Genomic DNA, 18,333 nt, shown 5'->3' with positions numbered 1-18,333 from the left:
CTTTTATCTTTTTAGGGTTCTTTTTTTTAATAGCTGGCTCCTGTTTATTACCTATCACTTTCAGCAGTCATGTTCAAAACTTTCAGTGAAGGATACTTTTTCAAATATTCTTGGCAATGTACAAGTGTAATACAACCTGGCATGATGGAAGTAATAGTTTTCCTTAAGGACCCCAGATTGCTGTATTAGAAGTGTGGATTCTTTGGCATAGGAGACAGTGTTCATGGGCCTGTTGATACAAGTGATAGGCTGTATGGATTTACAAAGCAGAGGCAGTGTAGATGCCCAGACAAACAGGAAGGATAAAAAAAATATCAAACAATTGGGTTTTTTTACCGGGTTAGCCATTCACATTGTGAATTGACTGTAGCTTTTTGCTGTATGTAATCTGTTTTCTTCTACAGAGCTCTGTGAAAAGGATCTTTTTGGCTTTCTTCAAATTTTCCTTCATTAGTTCTGAGATGATTTATACTTGTAAAGCAGTAGATTAAAAAAGTATTCCTGAGATCTTGCTTGTTTGAGTGATCCTTATCCAAGTGTTTCAAATCTTTGTCATAGGTGTGTAACAAAATTGGTTTCGTTTTTATCTTATTGCAAAAGGCCATTTTCAGAAGGAGTTACTAGAAACTTAGAGTTGCTGCCCAAACACTTATTTGACTTCTATCACTTTGTAGAGCTAAGCAGCCAACCCACTGCCAAACCATCAGTGCTTTGTCTTTTCACTAGGTGGCTGCTTGTTTTGAGCAGTTCTTACATGAACAACTTTGCTCCGTTGTCTCTCCCAGTGGAAATGTATTATAGCACACAGCCCTATGAGGTTATGGGGATCTTAATGACTTAATGGTTTACTGACTTCATAGCTGAGTGGCTTACTACCTGATAAAATAAGGGAAGTATAGCATTCTTTTGCTGTCAGGGTATGATTAAGTAACTCATTAAATATGCCAGTCACTTCAGTCTGAATGTGTTTTGAATTCATTTAGGACAAGCATAGACTACAGGAATAACTAAGGTTTTGAAAGTAAAGCTGAAAACTGATTTATCAGTTTTGACGTTTGATAAAGTGACATTTCACTGTTTAATATGTTGTGCTGGGCATGGACATTAACTCAGGACAAAGCAGTTATTTCTAATTTTTATTATGACCCTGCTATGTCATTTATTTTTGCAGACAGTCATAGACGCCCATATCTTCCCAGCTCTTATAAACATTTTGCAAACAGCTGAGTTTCGGACAAGGAAGGAAGCTGCTTGGGCAATCACAAATGCGACATCGGGAGGCTCTGCCGAACAGATCAAGTATGAAATAGTTTAAATCTTTCAATGCAATTGACTGAGTTAGTGTTTGTGCAAGAAAACAAACTGTCAGCCTAGAAACTGCAAAACCTTTCAGTATGCTTTCAGTGTTGTATCCAGAGAGACCATGTCCTTGTTATGAATGAGCCTTTCATCCCTCCAGGGAGAAGTCACAAAAGTATTCAGCTGTAATACTTATTTAAATAATTGAACCATTTGTCTTATATGAAAAAACTAAATGCAACTTTTAAATTAACTTCTGAGTGGTGTAGAGTGTAACAGTGCAGTAACAGTCTGGAGAGGAAGCCCCTTGGACAATGGCATGACATGCATTGTTTCTCCTGTTTAGCTTATACCAGTACATTATGCTTCCATGCAGTTTTGTATAAAGAAAAATTACTTTGTAAGCATGTTAATATAATTGCTCTTTATAGAAAATATGTATAAGTTACCATGATAGGAATATAAATTATGGTACAAAAAATAAATTAGTATTTCATAGCTATACAGAGTGAGACAGAGAAAGGTTTTTAAAGTTATTGTCATCATTTCAGCAGAATTGACTAGATAGAAATAGATGTGTGTAATTTCTCTAGTTTTTCCAGTCAAATTGATATTTTATCTGATTGTTTTGATTCTTAGACCTTCATGCTAAGTACTTAAATGGCTACACCAATTATAATTTTGCAGACAATTTACTGGGTTCCATGTGATATTTTTCAGGTATTTAGTAGAACTGGGGTGCATCAAACCACTCTGCGACCTCCTTACAGTAATGGACTCAAAGATTGTGCAAGTAGCACTGAATGGGCTGGAGAACATCCTGAGGCTTGGAGAGCAGGAATCCAAACGCAGTGGCACCGGCATTAATCCTTACTGCGCTCTTATTGAAGAAGCGTATGGTAGGAGCAAAACACCTGGGGGACTCAGGGGATACAGCAATGGTCACAAACCCACTGGAATCTCAGTAGGCCCAGTTATCACTGTGACTGAAAATAACCTGTTCTTTGATAAATCTCCAGTGTAATCCATCTTCTCCATTATCTTTGTCTGTGTATAGATTGGAGACAGAATGTGCAGATCTTCTTTTCTTGATTGATACAGAGTAAAAGGTGTTAACAAGAAAACCACTACAATTCCCAATAGTAGAGATTTACTAGAATGGCTAACACTTGGATTATAGCATCATTCCTTGCTGTATTATTTTTCTTTGTATCTGACTACAAGGCTTGAGTTTGCCCATTTGCTTAATGCATGCCCAAAAACTGGTTGCCTGAGTTTAACTGCATTGTATACATATATACTATACAGGTTAGGAAATGGAGTCTCCATCCTTGGCAGTTTGGAATACTTGTTCAGACGCATCAGATCTAATCTGGTGTTGGTTAGTACTGCTGGGCTGGGCTGGGCTGCAGGTTGGACTAGATGATTATCAGAAGTCTATTTCAGCTTACACTTAGGTGATTCTGTAGTCACAATCTTCATAAAGAAAGCACTGTGAACACACTTTTAGGAAACACAGTCCTGAAAGTCTCCTCAGAAAAAGTCTTGGAGTTTGAGGCCTTGTTCTTTACCCATTCAAGCTTGTTGATTTAATTTTTGAGTGAAAGGGTAGAGGCAGACAAAGTACGAAGGACATAACACAGTTACAGAGATCTCTGTAGTTCAAACTGGCTTTGCTTGGTTCTGGAGGGTACAAGTTGGATACAGGTCTCCGTAGAGGGGCCTGTTCTTTCTGAAGGTGGGGAGAATCATGGAACAGACTGAAAATTACTGTGGTAATGTCCTTTTGCTGAGCTGTAACTTCTATGTACTACTTTTCTCTGCAGGCCTAGACAAGATCGAATTCCTGCAGAGCCATGAGAATCAAGAGATTTATCAGAAGGCCTTTGATCTGATTGAGCACTACTTTGGAACAGAGGATGAAGACAGCAGCATTGCCCCACAAGTGGATATCAACCAGCAACAGTACATCTTCCAGCAGTGTGAGGCTCCCATGGAAGGCTTCCAGCTTTGAGGTGCCCCTGTGCTGTGTGCTCCTCTACCTAGCCAATCCTGTTGTCGAGCCACAAGCCACCCGTGGAGTGATTCTCTCAATGTTTTCCATAACCCTGTTTGCGCTCATTCGCTTGCCTTGTGCACATGCTCTTACATACGTCTGGAAAACTTTTGGCTCTCCGTGGCAGGATGTCCCCTCCTTGGCAAGGGGTCACCAGAATCACCCTTCTCCTCTAGATTCTGAATCTCTCCACTATCATCTTTGTGGAGTTGAGGCACCTTTCTATACTTTGAGAAATTCCCTGTTCCTATTACAGGAAAGTAATCCCTCCTCCACTTGGCCCCTCACTCCTGGCATCCAAGAGAAGGCTGCCTTTCTCTTGTATTTGCTGCAGAGTGTGCCTGCAGTCCAGGGAGACATTCAGCCTTTGTGAGAACGTAGCTGAATTCATCCCCCATGGTTGCCTCTTTAGATGGCTGCGAGAGATGCGTTAAACCTTCACACGTGATGTATCTACCTTGCTGTATGTGCCAGCTGGGGTTATTGGCATGAGGAACACGTTACAAACAATGGAGTAAGTTCTCTATCCCCTGCAACAACAGGCTGCAATGGACATGTTTTGTGGTTCTTAGGAATACTGAACACATCTGGCCCCATCCCGTCTCAACACTGAGCTCCCAAGTTGGATTGCAGACCACTGTGGAGATTTGTATACCCTCCTAGTTTTTTCCCTCCATCCACAAAAAAAGAACCTGTGAATAGGTCACTCTTAACACCTCCCCAGAAATGACTTTCCAAAACAGCTTCTAGAATGGAGAAACTGCCCCCACTTCTGCTTGCCAGCACAGTATGATCCAGCTGGACCTTTCCTTAAAAATCAAGCCCTTTCTGGCTCCATGCTCCAGAGTCTGGTCCCTGGTATTCTAGTTATGGCTGAAAAGTTCCTGTCTGCCTCTTTACATTTTTACACAGCTTGACTTGAACAGATTTGTCTTCTGAAAAGTTAACTTCTGAATACAGAAATCTTAATTTGTAAAACTTAGCACAAGGAGCGTTAGGTCTCCTTTTCATTTTCACGAGACAAGAGCTTCCTCTCCAGCTCACCTGATGGAATATAGTCCTCCTGGTCAAGGCCCTTATTTAACAACTCAAGTGACACTACATTCGCAGGATAGTACTATTACATCTGGATCCACCTGGCCTCTCATTTCACTTTTCCCTTCTGCTGTTTATGAGACTTCAGGTGAATTAGCATGGAACGCATGGTTCCTCCAGGTGACATCTGTAAGGCGTCGCTGACTGCATGGCAGCTGCTGCGCGCAGCTGGAGACTGCCCTTCTGCTAGCAGCATGTTCTTGGCTCCGCAACCTGCTTGGATCACAGACTTCTGATGCAAAGGCCAGCCACTCCTCACTGAGTTCAGCTGACATTGACACCAAACTCTTCACACAACTGGGGAGATGCCACGTGATTGAAAGTGGTAGTTCCATGTCAGAGAATGCAATGGATTCCCTAGGCCGTCCACTCCCCCCTGCATCGGGCTATGTTCTTTCAAGCCATTTTGGATGCTTGGAACACACATTTGTCCAGTGTAAACATTTCAAAATTGCCACTGGCAACTGCAGCGTCACGTACCTGTGGTAAATGTTTGTGGCAGAACTGTTGTCAAGATCCTCATGACTCCTCTCAGTAATAAGCCACTGCAAAAGCAAAACCAGCCCATTGGATACAGAGTTATAAAAACACATAAGTCACTTGTCATACTGCTGAAAGAAGCTAGGTAAAGGCCTGAACATCAGCTCTGTGTGACCATTATTTAAATAAAGTCTTCTGTTCTGTCTCTGCTTCAGGATGGAGACTCTGACCTGTGTGGCCACTGCAGAAGCCACCTGCTGCCTCCCTAGCTAAGCCAGTTGGCCTCCACTTTCCCTCTCCCAGTTATTTTCTCTAGTGCTGCTTTGTGCTGAAGGAACATTTAGTTTACTGCACTTGATCTGTAAATGGACTTCAATTCTTTGTAATTTTAGGGGTTAAATTTGGTGGTTAATTTAAAAAAGAAAAAAAACCCCTCAGTGTTGCCTTTACATCACATATAAATAACTGTGTTTCTCTTTTCTTGAAGGGTGATAGAAGCACTGATGAGTAGCAAAATCTTGTTTTAGCTTTTGGATTTTTTTGTGCTGGATTTTTTTACGTGTAAATTTCCAATAACATGTCATTTCTATAAGATTTGTTTAAAACCATGTACCTCTTATTGGATGGTATAAAAATGCTACATATTTTGTAAACAAATCTGAGCAAAGTGTGTGTGCATATATTCTGTATATTCATATATGTATATTCTGTGTATATATACACTAGTGTGTATATATACATATATACACACACACACATATATATACACACATGCATAAAGTGTGTGTATATATATACATACCTATATATCTATATATATAAGTGTTTTCTCTTCCAGGCTAGTGAAAACAATGTGGTGCATTGGCGTTTCCCTCCCCTGCCCCTCAAGAAAGTAATGACAATTGCCTCTAAATGAGTGAATTAAAAAAGAGTCCATTTAAGCTGACTGGTGTGCCTTCCTGTGTAAGGAGCCTGGCCAGTATATGTTACTTTTGCCGTGGATATGTGAATTCAGAGCAGATAAGTATAAACCTTTAAACTTGGTATGTTTGTTTGAAGTGACAGGCCTGGTTGACACAGGTAATATTGTTGTCATAAGTACTTAGACTGTGTAAGGCATTTGACTGGTACTGCATAATATTTTGAGTGAAAACCACACCAATACAAGAATCAACATGGCACACATTAAACAGATTAAAATGTGGCTAACTCATAGGTCTCAATGTAATTTTAAATGGTGCTTAACTGAGTGTATTTCCATCAGGATCTTCCAGCAACCAGTTCTTGGTGTTGCTTTACTTAGCTTTATTAATAGGTTGAAAAGAAACAGTATCTCTTTCTAACAAAGGCTGCAAATTAAATGGGTACAGAAGGAAGATTAGACTTGTGATTTATGAAAGGAAAAACTCACTTATACAGACTGATCAGAATTACTTGGTAAGCCAAGGGCAAGTAAACTACTTGGATTTTAACAGAGCCAAACATGTAGTGTAACGTTACCCATGTAATAAATAACATTCAGGCCACAGATGAAGGACTCTCTTGGAGGAAAAGTGCCACTGAAAGTATGAGGATCATTATACCATATTGCTTGAACACTGCTTCCTAGCACAGTTCTGGGTGGCTGTGTCCCCTGCTAGGAACACTGAAACCAGTATTCTCTGCTCTCCTGAAGGATGTGCTCAGACTGGGACCATCTCAGAGAACACCTCTAGCTGCCACTTGTGTGAAGGTCACACTGTTTTGAATGACCTATTGTTGGTTTGTGTCTAAACAGGAGGTGGCGTGGTCTCATGTAGAGGGTCGTTGATGGAGCTGTTGGAGTTCCTGGGTTCTTCTCTTAGCTCTGTGAGACAGCATGTAATGCTAGAAAAGTGTTCTCATATTTTCTTCAAAATTGAAATCCTCTCATTGGTTTCTGTCTGCTTGTGGAGACACAATCTAAGCACCTTCCAAAAGCCCCACAGGCTGGTAATGAGAATTTATTCAATGCTTTTTGAAACATCAGTAATGAGGTAGAAGCACTGTACTGAGATTTTAACAATGTCTGTTTTAAATGGGGTGTTGGAGAAAGGAAGATGCAGGACTGCTTGGGGTTGCTATCTAGCAGTCCAGCACACAGATCTGTAATGCCATTAAAGTTGTGGTTTTATTGGGGCAGCAGACAGGAGCCATCGTTCTTTCTGTTGCTGAATTTCCCAGTGGAACATGGCAGGCAGGGTCAGTGTCTTGGATACAAAGGATGATGGAGCAGGTTATCGAAAGCTCAGTAACTAAGCCAGGACCAGCACCTGGGGCTCCTCTGAAGACACCACACAATCATTTGAGGCAACTGCTGCCTAAAGACTTCAGCCTGTTCTTAAATTCCTGTGTTTGTTCCGTGATGCCAACCAAATACAGGTGGTTGAAGGCCCTTTGCCTAATGTTAAAAGAAGGGAGGAAGGCAATGGCCCTGGACCTACATGTTCTTGTACCTGCTTTTTTTTTTTTTTTGCTGTCAGCACCAAGGCTATTGAAGAACTAGATTGCCCAATGTCATCCTACATGTGACAGTGCTCCTGGCAATACACTTCTCTGCTTCCCTGGGGACTTCCAGAACAGCTGTCTTACCTCTGTGCACTTCGATCTCTATGTCAGCTTAACATAAATCCCCATCTCTTCCAGTATGATTATTTTTTGCTTCTGGAAATTGGCACAACACACCATTAGTACTCTCCCGTGCCAATTTTAGACATGAAGGTCTTTCTTCAGTTGCCTGAGTCTTAGTAGAGAAGTAAGCAAGACCTCTTTGTGTACTGCTATAGCTGTGTCCATAGGGCTCCTGCACGTTCCACTGAGGCAGTGTTGAAGTTGCCAGGTGATTATTGCATTAGAAAGTTTCAGTTGCCTTTGGACCAGGTACAGCAATAAGGCACATGGTATAGGATTGATAAATTGGACTGTTCTGGATAAAGGGGAATGGTGTTACAGACCAAGCCAAAGGGGAAAAAGAAAATGAAATACCATTCAAGGGCTTAGGATGTTCCTTCCATCCTGCACTGTTGAAAGGCTTTGGGCTGAAGCTATGAGCTGTCAGTGATCTGAGGGGTGTTAAGTTCTCTGGTCAGCTGGACTGGCTGCTTTGGCTGGAATTGTGTGCTGGTTTTGTAACCACTGTCTGTGTTTAGAAGTGCTTCTTGGAAGCCCTCACACCAGGAAAGAGGTGGTTCCTTTCATTGCCTCTCTGAGAAAGATTTACATTATTTTTTAGTACCCAGCTACTTGGAAAGAAAATAGTGCAGTGGTTGGGAGCAAGCTGGAGACCACACAAAGCTCCTTGTCTTGGGCTTTTGTTTGAGACTCGAGCCTACACAGAAGCTGAAAGAAAACACAAAGTTGGGCAGTGATGCAGTCTTTATGGCAGATACTGAAATGGTGGAGATACCAGGGTGACAGAAAGATATGTGGAGCTTTCGTCAAACCACTGGACCAGTTTTTGAGTAAATGGCATAAAGCTTACAGAAATTCAAGTAAAACGAAAAACTGGTGACTTGCTGCTCTGAAGTGTTGCTTTCTAAATGGTATTTTGCATATTTTTATTTGAAGTACTTTACCAGCTGGATGAGTCCAAATAGTTTTATTTCCAAAAGTAGAAGAGGTACTATCCAGCTCTGTTCACAGAGTGCATTCAGAGGTGTGTATTGAAGGGGTAATATTTTTGAGATGCACAGTTGAAAGCTTTGCCATCACCAAGCATAAATCAAGTTTTTCTTCATAGAAAGCTGAAATGCTGTCTGAAATGCACGTTCTCTTTTCTGCTGTCATTTAGTACATACGTGACCACAGGCATGTAATCTGGCAAGATTTTGTTTTGGTTCCCACCTGTCTGCCTACTGGTGTGGCAAAGAACCAGAATTGTCATGGAAAATCTGTTCACATACCTGCAGTGAAATTAAACATGGCTTGGATTCAGTGCTGATTAAGTGGACAAACCTGTGGAATCCTGCTCTGCTTGATTGACAGTGTACTTATGATAATTTCCACCCAGAGAATCTGATGACAGGTCATTGTATCACCTAAAGGTTGTAAGTTCTGTGGTGGAATTGACTACACAGCTTGTCTGATGGGTTACAGCTCATTGTGGTACTCAGAAATGCAATTCATAGATGGACTGCAGCAGTTATTGAAGATTTACCCTGCATTTTTGTAGGGCTTTTGATTATTCAGCAATACTGCTAATTTTTAGGCGTACAATAAAAATAATCCCCCTCCCACTATGAGAAAGTTCAAAATTCTGGCAAACTGATATGTCTCTTCTGGTTTTGGAGTCCCCAGGGCCAGTCAGCAGGGCAGTGCTGGGCAGGAACATAGTTTTGAGCAGTGCTGACACTTCCACTCTACATTTCCTTCCAAATGAACTGAAAGGAAGAAGGAAAATACTTTCCCTGGTTGCTGCAGGCTGTTCAACATGAAGTGTGTGACTGGGCTCAATGCCAGAAATAGCACTCTTGAGGCAGGTGATCTCTAGGTGGGCCTAGCATCGTGAAAGCACATTTAAACCATTTAAAAGAGCAAAATACGTATAAATCTAAATGACATTTGTAAAGAAAGAACTTAGTAGCAGAGAGCAGGAACTGACTGACTTTCTGATACTAATGTGCCTCTAAATAGTAAATCTGACAGTACAAGTTGAAGCTGTTGCTCAGTATTCCTCAAAATAGTCATCTCTGTTCCCTTAGCTTGGATGTTCTCTCATCTCACTGCCAGCTCTGGTGGGACCACTCTTAGGGTGTCAGCTGTACCACTGTGGGTCTCTGGAATGCTATTTCACTCTTCCTCTCGTTTTATTGAAGGCAGGCAGTTCTTCACAGAAAGTTATCCTCACTTAAACAAATAGAGTCAGAATAATAGGACCTACAATAGGGAAGCAGGCTTTTTAATAACTTAGGATCATTTTGCTGATGTTATTGTCTGACTTGCATTAACTCTTGGCTCAAGGGCTCCCTTAATAATTGTTCTGTCTTGCACAAAGAAGAACACGTGGATTATTTGAAGTAGCCAGTACCAGTACAGAATACATACAGTTCCATTCTTGCTGAGGGGACCTGAAATAGCCAGTGATAGTGGATGACTGGCCAGTGAAGGTATTTTGTTTGTACAAGCACAGATGTACAAGTGGAAACCAAGTGGACTGTCCTTTTGTGTTACAGTAACCTTTCTGTAAGGGGTAAGTAAGAACATGAGACTTCACGCAGGGGCTTGGTACCAAGAATGCAGGTGCTGCAGTAGTTCAAAAGATGCTTGGTCTGGTGCACAGCACGTGGGAAACAATTACATTGCTTATTCAGTGTGCTCATGTGTCCTGTCCCATTAACCATGAAGAAAAGAGTTTGGAAGAAAGGGGCAGTTATTAGGAAAAGAAAATAGGTAGTTCTGGTTTTATTGATTACAGGACAACGTATTCTTTCTTGAACATGAGTGTACAGAACTAACAGACAAGAAAGATGTGACTATATCCTCCTCTCAGTGCTGAAAAGGACTTTGCTTTTTTACCCCAGTGCTTGGTCTCTTCATTTTTTCCTCTTAAGGTTTCGCAGATGTGCTTTCCATTTTCCACTGGGCTTTCTTCTCCAAGTTTATGTTCGTAAGCGATTCATGTCTTTTCATAGCCTACAACATGATAAGATCATCAGTTATCACCTGAAGGACCACAGAGTTGAAGCATGAATCAATAACTTACAGAATACCTGGCCTGTCCTTACCAAGGCACAGTTCTGTCAGTTTTAACGCCAGGAAGCCAAGAGGGTTAAAATAAAATATTGAGAGATTATTTTGGCTGAAAGTAAATTACTTCTCTGGGAATAAAGTAAACCCTTTTGTCAAGGCACTTGCAGATAAATAATGACCAGAAGCACAGAATGTAATACTGATCTGATTTTCACAAGACAGAGTTACTAGAAACAAATCAAAAGTTAAACAATCACAGATTGACAGAATATTTTGACATGGAAGGGACCCACACAGATCATCAATTCCAGCTCTTCAGTCAGTGGCCCACAGGGTGATCAAACTTGCAACCTTGGCATTATTAGCACCTGGCCAACTGAGCTCATCTCAGGAAACACAAACAATTCCAGCTGCTTTGAAAAGGATTCTGAAGTAGCTGTCCTCTCTTCCTGGTGTTTGCATTCATACTACTCCAGTACAGAGGAAAATGCTCTGGCAACCATCAGTGTTTGATCTCTGCTGTTAAAACCAGGAAAAATCCTTCCACTGTTTCATTTCAGAGTGCTGCATCCTTTTCATTCTAATAGACAAATCCTGACAGAAATGTCAGGTGACATTCAGTAGTTCACAGTGCTGGGGTTAAGACTGTCACTCCTTCTAAGGTTTCTCTAGAACACTTAGCAGTCCATAGAAAGAAGACCTGAACGTTGTCATCAGAAGAAAGGCTTCAGAAAAAGGCAGCATAACAAATAAGGTTCTTCTGCCATGCAAATGCTTTACACTCAGGGGTTTTTTTTGGTTTTTTTTTTAAAGGAAGTATCTTAACAGTGCCATCATCCTTTTCTGATGGGAATTAGTCAATGAGGGTCACTTCTGGGGAACCAGGAGGACTTGTTAAAATTTTGTTCAGTGATAAAGTGACAAAAAACCCAAACCAAACAAAAACCCAAACCCCCAAAGCAAGACAGGACTAAAAATCCATGGAGGAACTGAGAAATTTATATGAAGATTTATTTGCCCTCATCAGCCCAAATTCTGTGCTTACCTGTTTCCCTCTGACCACCATGATGATGCATCCCAGTATTGTCAAGGCAATCATGACATAGCTGAACTTCACACGCAGCGTGGTCTTTGCTGCTCTCACTGTTTCAAGCCTCGAGAAAGAATAAAAGAACAGACTCATTATCAGAGACCCAAATAACTCACTTGGCTAATTATTTAATTTCTCCTAGCGTGCTGTCTCGGTAGTTTGTATAATGCTAAAAGTTTTACAAGAACAGGAGACGCTGATCCCTAAGTACCTTGGGAGATCCTTGGTCACAAAGGCATTCCTCTCAAAGCTGGAAACAAACCCAGTTTTAAGCTTTGGTTACTCAGCTGTTAAAATACTGCCTTTGCAGACCACTTGACTGCCATGCAAAGCAGGAAGGCTGCAGTATTTAAGTATGTACGTTCATTATGGAAAGAACTGGAAAAAGAGAGGGATGGTTTTACTAATGCAGTATCTTTCTTACTGTCTGCTCCTTCTGTGCTCACTACCACCTTCCAATACTTGCAAAGTCAGGGAGAACTCATCCTTATTATAACTCTGAGGTATTTAACATTGTAAAACATGCATTTTTCTCTCAATAGCAGAAGCATGGTAAAACCCAAAATACGGTGTTTTAACAGTTGAGAGTTCCTTGAGCAGAGGGAAGCATTATCACAGCTTTGCAATTCCTTCTGCCTGAACTTCAAAATGGTTTCATTTATGATGCAGTCTTATTTTCCAGCAAGGTGTTTCCTCTGCTACAGGACTTGACAGTGCTATAGGTGACACACAGGCTGCTGAATGCAGCACTCCTGAGAAGTTCTGAAGAGAACTTGGTAAAAGACCAGTGGTTCCCACTCCTGCTGGAGTAAATAGTCTTAAAGTGACCTGCTTTCCTGAGAAGCTAAGGAGGTGTGGAGGATCGTCAGCTTTCCAACATCAGCTTTGGATAGAGGAACTCTTTAAATTTTTTTAACTTTTTTTTAATTCCAGGGGGCTTACCTAGCCACAGCAGTAGCTGTACTACCCTTTTGGGAAACCTGTTGCCTATTGTGCTGTTGTCTTTTAAAAACCAGAAGTCTTCCACTGGAAGAGTAGCAGTTACTAACACCTTCCAGCTGTACATGTGAAGAGTAAAAAGCAAATCATTTATTTTGAGTTAAACTCTGAAGGACATTCTACTCAAATGCCATCTTGGTTACAGCAGATTTCAAGTCTGTGTTAGAGAGAACAATGCAAGAAGGGCCAGTGAAACATTAATGCTTTTTAGAAGTGCTTTCCACAATAACCAAAGACCTACACCCTGTATATTTAACTCTCCTTGCAGAACAGAGCAGATGGCTCCCTTCTCAAGGAGGTCTGATATTCTCACTGATTACATTTGGCACATGATAAAATTCCAGAAGACTAGAAAAGCACCAACATAGTGTGATGAAAAGAATGAAAGGCAAACTAGGTTAATTATACCCCAAAACTAACGTGGAAAATGAATTCAATGGAACTGGGAAAATAGTACTGAACATAAACATGAGTGAATATGGAATATTTTACTAAATTTTGACCCTTATATTTGGAAGAAAAAAAAAAGATACTTAAGGATCCATGATAGTTCAGTGTGGTATATCCCACAGGACCTGAGAGCTGAGAAGTTTTGTTCTTGTTTTTGTCAGAATATTGATTTGAGTACAAGATTTCTGATCGTAGGGAATAAACACATCCATCCATAATGAACTAATGGTTAATTTTAGCATCCAGGTTATTTGCTTCTGCTAATAATCTGCAGTGAAAGCCTTGAGTGCAGGCTGCAATTAAGCTGAAATGCACAGTAGTAGGATTAAAAAAAGTTTGCTAGTTAATTTTGGGAATACCTTAGATGTGTTAAGAATTTACAAGAGCAAAAGGTAGATATCTGGACAAAACTTGCATTTTAAATCAATTCAGTAGCTAAGTTTAACATTTGTTTAATAAATAGGTTGCTTCACCACATTTTACAAGATTACTGAGTTATATCACAAGCCCTTACAACCCACAATTAACCTCAGATTAATTAATCTCAGAACATGAAAACAAGTTTTTGTGCTTTTATAGTTCTCAATTGTCTTCTCAGATTTGGCTGAATTACTTGTCTAAATAAAAAGAATTCCCTTTGCACTTGCAAAAATGGTCAGCTTTTATCAGAAGTTGGTTTGTCCTTTCAATAAACTACTGAAATCAATCACTCTTGCTAACGCTGTTTTCTTAAAAACACTCATAACAAGTGCTTGGTATACAAATATATATGAATAATAATTTACTCCTGTATGTATTTCAAATGTAATTTTAAGAGAAATTATTCAATACAGAATTGAAGGATTCCACTTAAACAGAATTCATTCATTGTGATACATTTAAATACAGGGGTGGATTTTCAATTCTCACGTGGTGCATCCAGACAAACAAAATATTTAGAGGGCAGCTATGTCATTTTCTTACTCAAGTAGTGCAAGATTTACTGTTTCTTTTTAATTTAAATAAATACATGTATTTAAAAGCATTATGAGCATGTTTTAAAAGATAACTATACTACCACTGGGAATATTTTTTAAATGAATAGTTGTCTATTTTTGATAAGTTTGATCTTTATTTTTCATGTGCAAACCAGAATATCCAGTTTTATTTTCCACTTTTCACACTGGACAAAGCTTTGACATTTGGACTCAGCAACAACAGGGAAATTTTGACTCTATCTGGTTAGGGAGCCCTTACACTGTTTGTCAGTTTAAATTCCAGCTGTAAAGAAGTTGGCCCGTGCCCTTTAGGTATTCATTAATAAGTATTTCTTATGAGTTTCAGTTATTTTATAGCTGTATATATGAAAGTTTCCCACAGCAGGAGACTGACATATAATGAAAAACACTAGAAAAAGCTCACACTAATGTTTGAAAAAAGCTTTCAAGTTGTGAGAGAAGAGTGAAAATGAACGGATCTGCCACATTTTTGTAATGAAACAACTGATAAATACTGGTCATCCCTCTGCAAAAAAAAAGGGGGGGAAAAAAATCAAGAGGGACACATTATCTTAGCACAAGAGAATTGCTCAGGTCATTTCATCTACAAGGATGGTACACCAAACACAGCAGGGTAAGATTTTTCAGCTGTGCAAACCCATGCTTTTTCAGAAAAGTTATTCTGGAGTTGCATTCATGTAACTTATTTCTGCACAAAGTCTTTTACAGCTTCAAAACCGACACTTACGAGACAGTCTCTGGTATATCCTCTGGCTTTTTGAAATGGCCTGCCCACAACAAAAACCTTCTCTCCCAATCTGTAGGCTTGTATCCAGGCACCCCCGAAGCAGATCGACCTAAAAACCCCCAACAAAACACACAAACAAAAACAAAACAACAAAACACCACCAAAAACACCAGTCAGAGAGGCTGGATGGCCAGGGCTGTAACAAAACCAGTTAGGGCGAGCAATGCAGAACTCTAAATAGGATTGCTAGAGTTGGTTAGAGAATGAAAACCGTACCACAGATTAACAAACGTGTAAGTGTAGATTCAAATGAAGCCATGTAAGGGAGACCAAATCCTTCCCAAAACCTCTGTATCTGCAGGTCTAAATATGCAGAAGCTGCTCCAGTGTCTAGGCATCCTAAGGTGCTGGTTTTCTATTTCATTTAAATAAGGTTAAAAAAAAATGGAACAGTGATAGAAAAGCCAATATAACATCATAGAATGTTAACTTTTTCAGGCAGTGTAAGATTTTATCTGAAGGTATAAATAAACAGATGACCATAGGCAAAGATTAGACACATAATTTTCAGTTCAGTCTTTTAAACTCCATATACAAAATATTCATAATGTAACAGGGGAAGCTTTTCATATATAACGTACCATTAAAATCTAGCAAACAAAGTGCAGAGATAGACAGCTTCTTCCTTTTTTCTTTTAAACAAGGGGCAGTGTCCTGTATGGATGTGTTCTCCCTCATGGCTTCACGAATTATCTAGGACGTGGGGTGGATGCACAGTTTTGCTGACAATGCCACGTTATTCAAAAACATAAAGAAGAGGGCTGAGCCCAAAATGCTGCGGGCTTCAGAAGCCAGAGTCAATGAACTGGCCTGGGAACTCCCTAGTATATAAACAGGAAGCAATTCCAGTTCACACACAAATGGGAGACTCTACCCTCACTATCATTAATCATTACCTAAGCCTGAGCAAGGCCTTGGGGTTTCACAGTGGTTTTGGCAAAATGTTCAGTAACAGAAAGGAAAACAGCGTAACTGGCAATGATCAGAGGCACAGACAAGCACAAGAGCATTACTGTGCCTCTGTGTAAAACTGTGACTCCAGCATTTGGAAAAGCATGGGAAATACTTAGAGGGAGCTGAAATAGAACAGGCACAGAGAACACTGGTAAGGACAACCACAGGTATGGAATGGTCACCATGTAAGAAGCAGTGTCACAGACTGAGACACTCTGGCGTGGAAAAGCAGTGACTGAAGCTCTCTTCAGCCCAGCAGAGCACTCTAAGAGACTTTGGGAGTGTGGGTTATAATGAGGTCCTGTTTTGGAAGGGGTACTGAATAAAGGAAAACCAGATTATAAAACAGTGCACATCGGGTTAAAAAAAACCCACAAGACTGTACTGGCTCTCTCACAGCATGGTTCAGCAGAGGAATTTCTTCTTAGAGAAGAAATTCTTAGAGAATTTTAGCATTCACATTCTTAGAGAATGTGGATGCTAAAAATACATCCAGCTTCAAGAAACTGGGCAAATTTGTAGGGAAAAAAAAAAAAACAGTGAGGACTACTAAACACCAAGATGCCACCTCTGGCACAGTGGTATAGAGGAGCCCTCTTCCTATTCTCTTCCTTAGGTTCTTGCTGTAGGTCACCATTCCCACTTGTCTTCACAAAAATGTAAGGGACTTCCTTTACCGGCCCCCTGCTGGAGACATCACACTTTTAAGGATACCTTTTGTCCCAGTACAGCTGAATTCTGTTTTTAACACAGAATTATGCCAAATGCTTCACATCTGTGTGCCACGGGTGGGCCATAAGGAACCTGCGACACAGGGAGCAAAGTAACTGTCCCATATATAGTGAAAAAATGTTTCATGACCTCAGCTTTCCCTGGCCAGCTCCACCCTTAAACATGAACCAATTCAGACTCTTTCCTGCAGGGCACGTTCAATTTTTGGAGCAGTTGGAGCTGGCTGCACTCTGAAAAACTGCAAGTCTTTTAGCTCACACAACATTCCTAAACATGAATAGTTTACAGGGGGCTGAACAGGCAGTTCCAGAGCACAGCTGAAGAGCCTCAGTGTAGGAGTGTACGCCAGACAAGGTCCTGGTGATCTGCTACAAAGTGAAAGCTCTGTGACCGTCACAAGCAGAAATACTGACCCCTGGCTTTGTCAGAAAACAAGACTTTACTAAATTGAATGCTCCATTTTTCAGTCTAGAGATCAGAACTTGCTCTCACAAAATCATATGAACATCTATGTCAGCTAAATTCCTGTTTGATAACTGCAGCATGGGTATGTGAGTATTTCGTAGCAGGAAACATTCCAGGATCTTATCAAAGACTCTTACTCTTTGACTGAAGGTCTTGCTGGGGTTTAATGCACAGCCTTCTGCTTATCTTCAGGTCCACTCCCTCAGTCATCCTCAGAACTGAGGGAATATTTCTTCCCAGCAGTTTAACAGCCCTGTCTGGAAGAGAAAGCAGAGGAAGCAAAGAGGCCAACTTTAACTCGGAGTAGTAGAAAGTGGGAATACCAGCTTTTCAATAGAAGCATTCGGGGGTTTTTTTAACACAAGAGGAAAACAAGAAAGAAAACTGATAGGTACAAATGTAATATTTAACAAGAAGTACCAGAGTTAGTTGTAACAGCTTACTAAAGAAATTAAAACTTGTCTATAAGCTATGCCTTGAGCTTGCTCATTAACCTTGTGTAGAAAAATGTCAATGCAATTAAATTCATTTAGGAAAAAAAAAAGAATGCATCCTACCAGCAATTTCTAAAACACATTAGACATCACAATTTCCAGGAACTCATCTATACCTATGCTTTGGATGGTGCTGTTTCAAGGATCCCACACCAGCATTCTACCAATCTTGTCACATCCCAAAAGCATTGACAGAGTCAAGGGAAAAGCCAAAAAAGCAGAATCTTGCAGCGCAAACAGGCAGTTACTTTGTAGTGCATTAGAAAAGGCCAGGGCACCTTATATACAAAAGTATACTTTAAAGAAGGCACTTCAACGCGTTAATTAATATAATGAAAAAATTCTGGAAAAAAACCGAAGGACACAAGCAAACTAACTCTGAAAGGCAAATAGGGCACTTTAAAAAATATAAAATGAGTTCTTTTTTTCCTTCATTATGCTGTCTGAAGGTGTCTCTCCTAAGGCCCTTTACTTTCGAGGTATAACACACTCCCGCTCTGAAAAAACAGTAATTTACATTTACAGGCGTCGCCCCCAACGAAACCGGACTCTTTCCAAGCTCTTCAGAGAAAAGTGGGCACAGCCCCGCTCCTATCATTGTTTTTAACGCCAGTCTATCAGATACGGCCCCTCACGCTCGGCTTCACCCCCGCCACAGCGCCGGCCGGGGCCACCCCGCTCGGGGCGCGGCCCCTCGGGGTCCCGGGGAGAAGGCGAACGGGCGGCAG

The 18,333-nt window shown here is 40.6% G+C and overlaps 2 protein-coding genes across 2 annotated transcripts in view; one reads left to right on the top strand and one right to left on the bottom strand.

The window, feature by feature from the left end:
* Positions 1-10,161, top strand: part of KPNA1 (karyopherin subunit alpha 1) — a 54,461-nt gene extending 44,300 nt beyond the window's left edge. Inside the window, exons 12-14 of the mRNA XM_082277888.1 lie at positions 1,172-1,299; positions 2,020-2,198; positions 3,126-10,161. Coding sequence (XP_082134014.1) covers positions 1,172-1,299; positions 2,020-2,198; positions 3,126-3,313 — 495 coding nt within the window. The 3' untranslated portion in view covers positions 3,314-10,161. The remainder of the gene's footprint in view (positions 1-1,171; positions 1,300-2,019; positions 2,199-3,125) is intronic.
* A 155-nt stretch (positions 10,162-10,316) lies between these two features.
* On the bottom strand, positions 10,317-18,257 carry FAM162A (family with sequence similarity 162 member A). The gene is made up of 5 exons (XM_082277890.1): positions 18,123-18,257; positions 17,249-17,368; positions 14,901-15,009; positions 11,682-11,790; positions 10,317-10,579 (listed from the first exon to the last, which is right to left on the bottom strand). Exons 2-5 carry the CDS (start codon positions 17,319-17,321, stop codon positions 10,493-10,495), a joined length of 378 nt encoding a protein of 125 aa, XP_082134016.1. The 5' UTR covers positions 17,322-17,368; positions 18,123-18,257; the 3' UTR covers positions 10,317-10,492.
* Positions 18,258-18,333: the final 76 nt, after the last annotated feature.

The sequence above is a fragment of the Coloeus monedula genome, assembly GCF_965178545.1.
Source record: "Coloeus monedula genome assembly, chromosome: 3".
NCBI lineage: Eukaryota > Metazoa > Chordata > Aves > Passeriformes > Corvidae > Coloeus > Coloeus monedula.
Note: the sequence above shows the minus strand (reverse complement) of the source record. Positions and strands in the feature narration are given on the sequence as shown.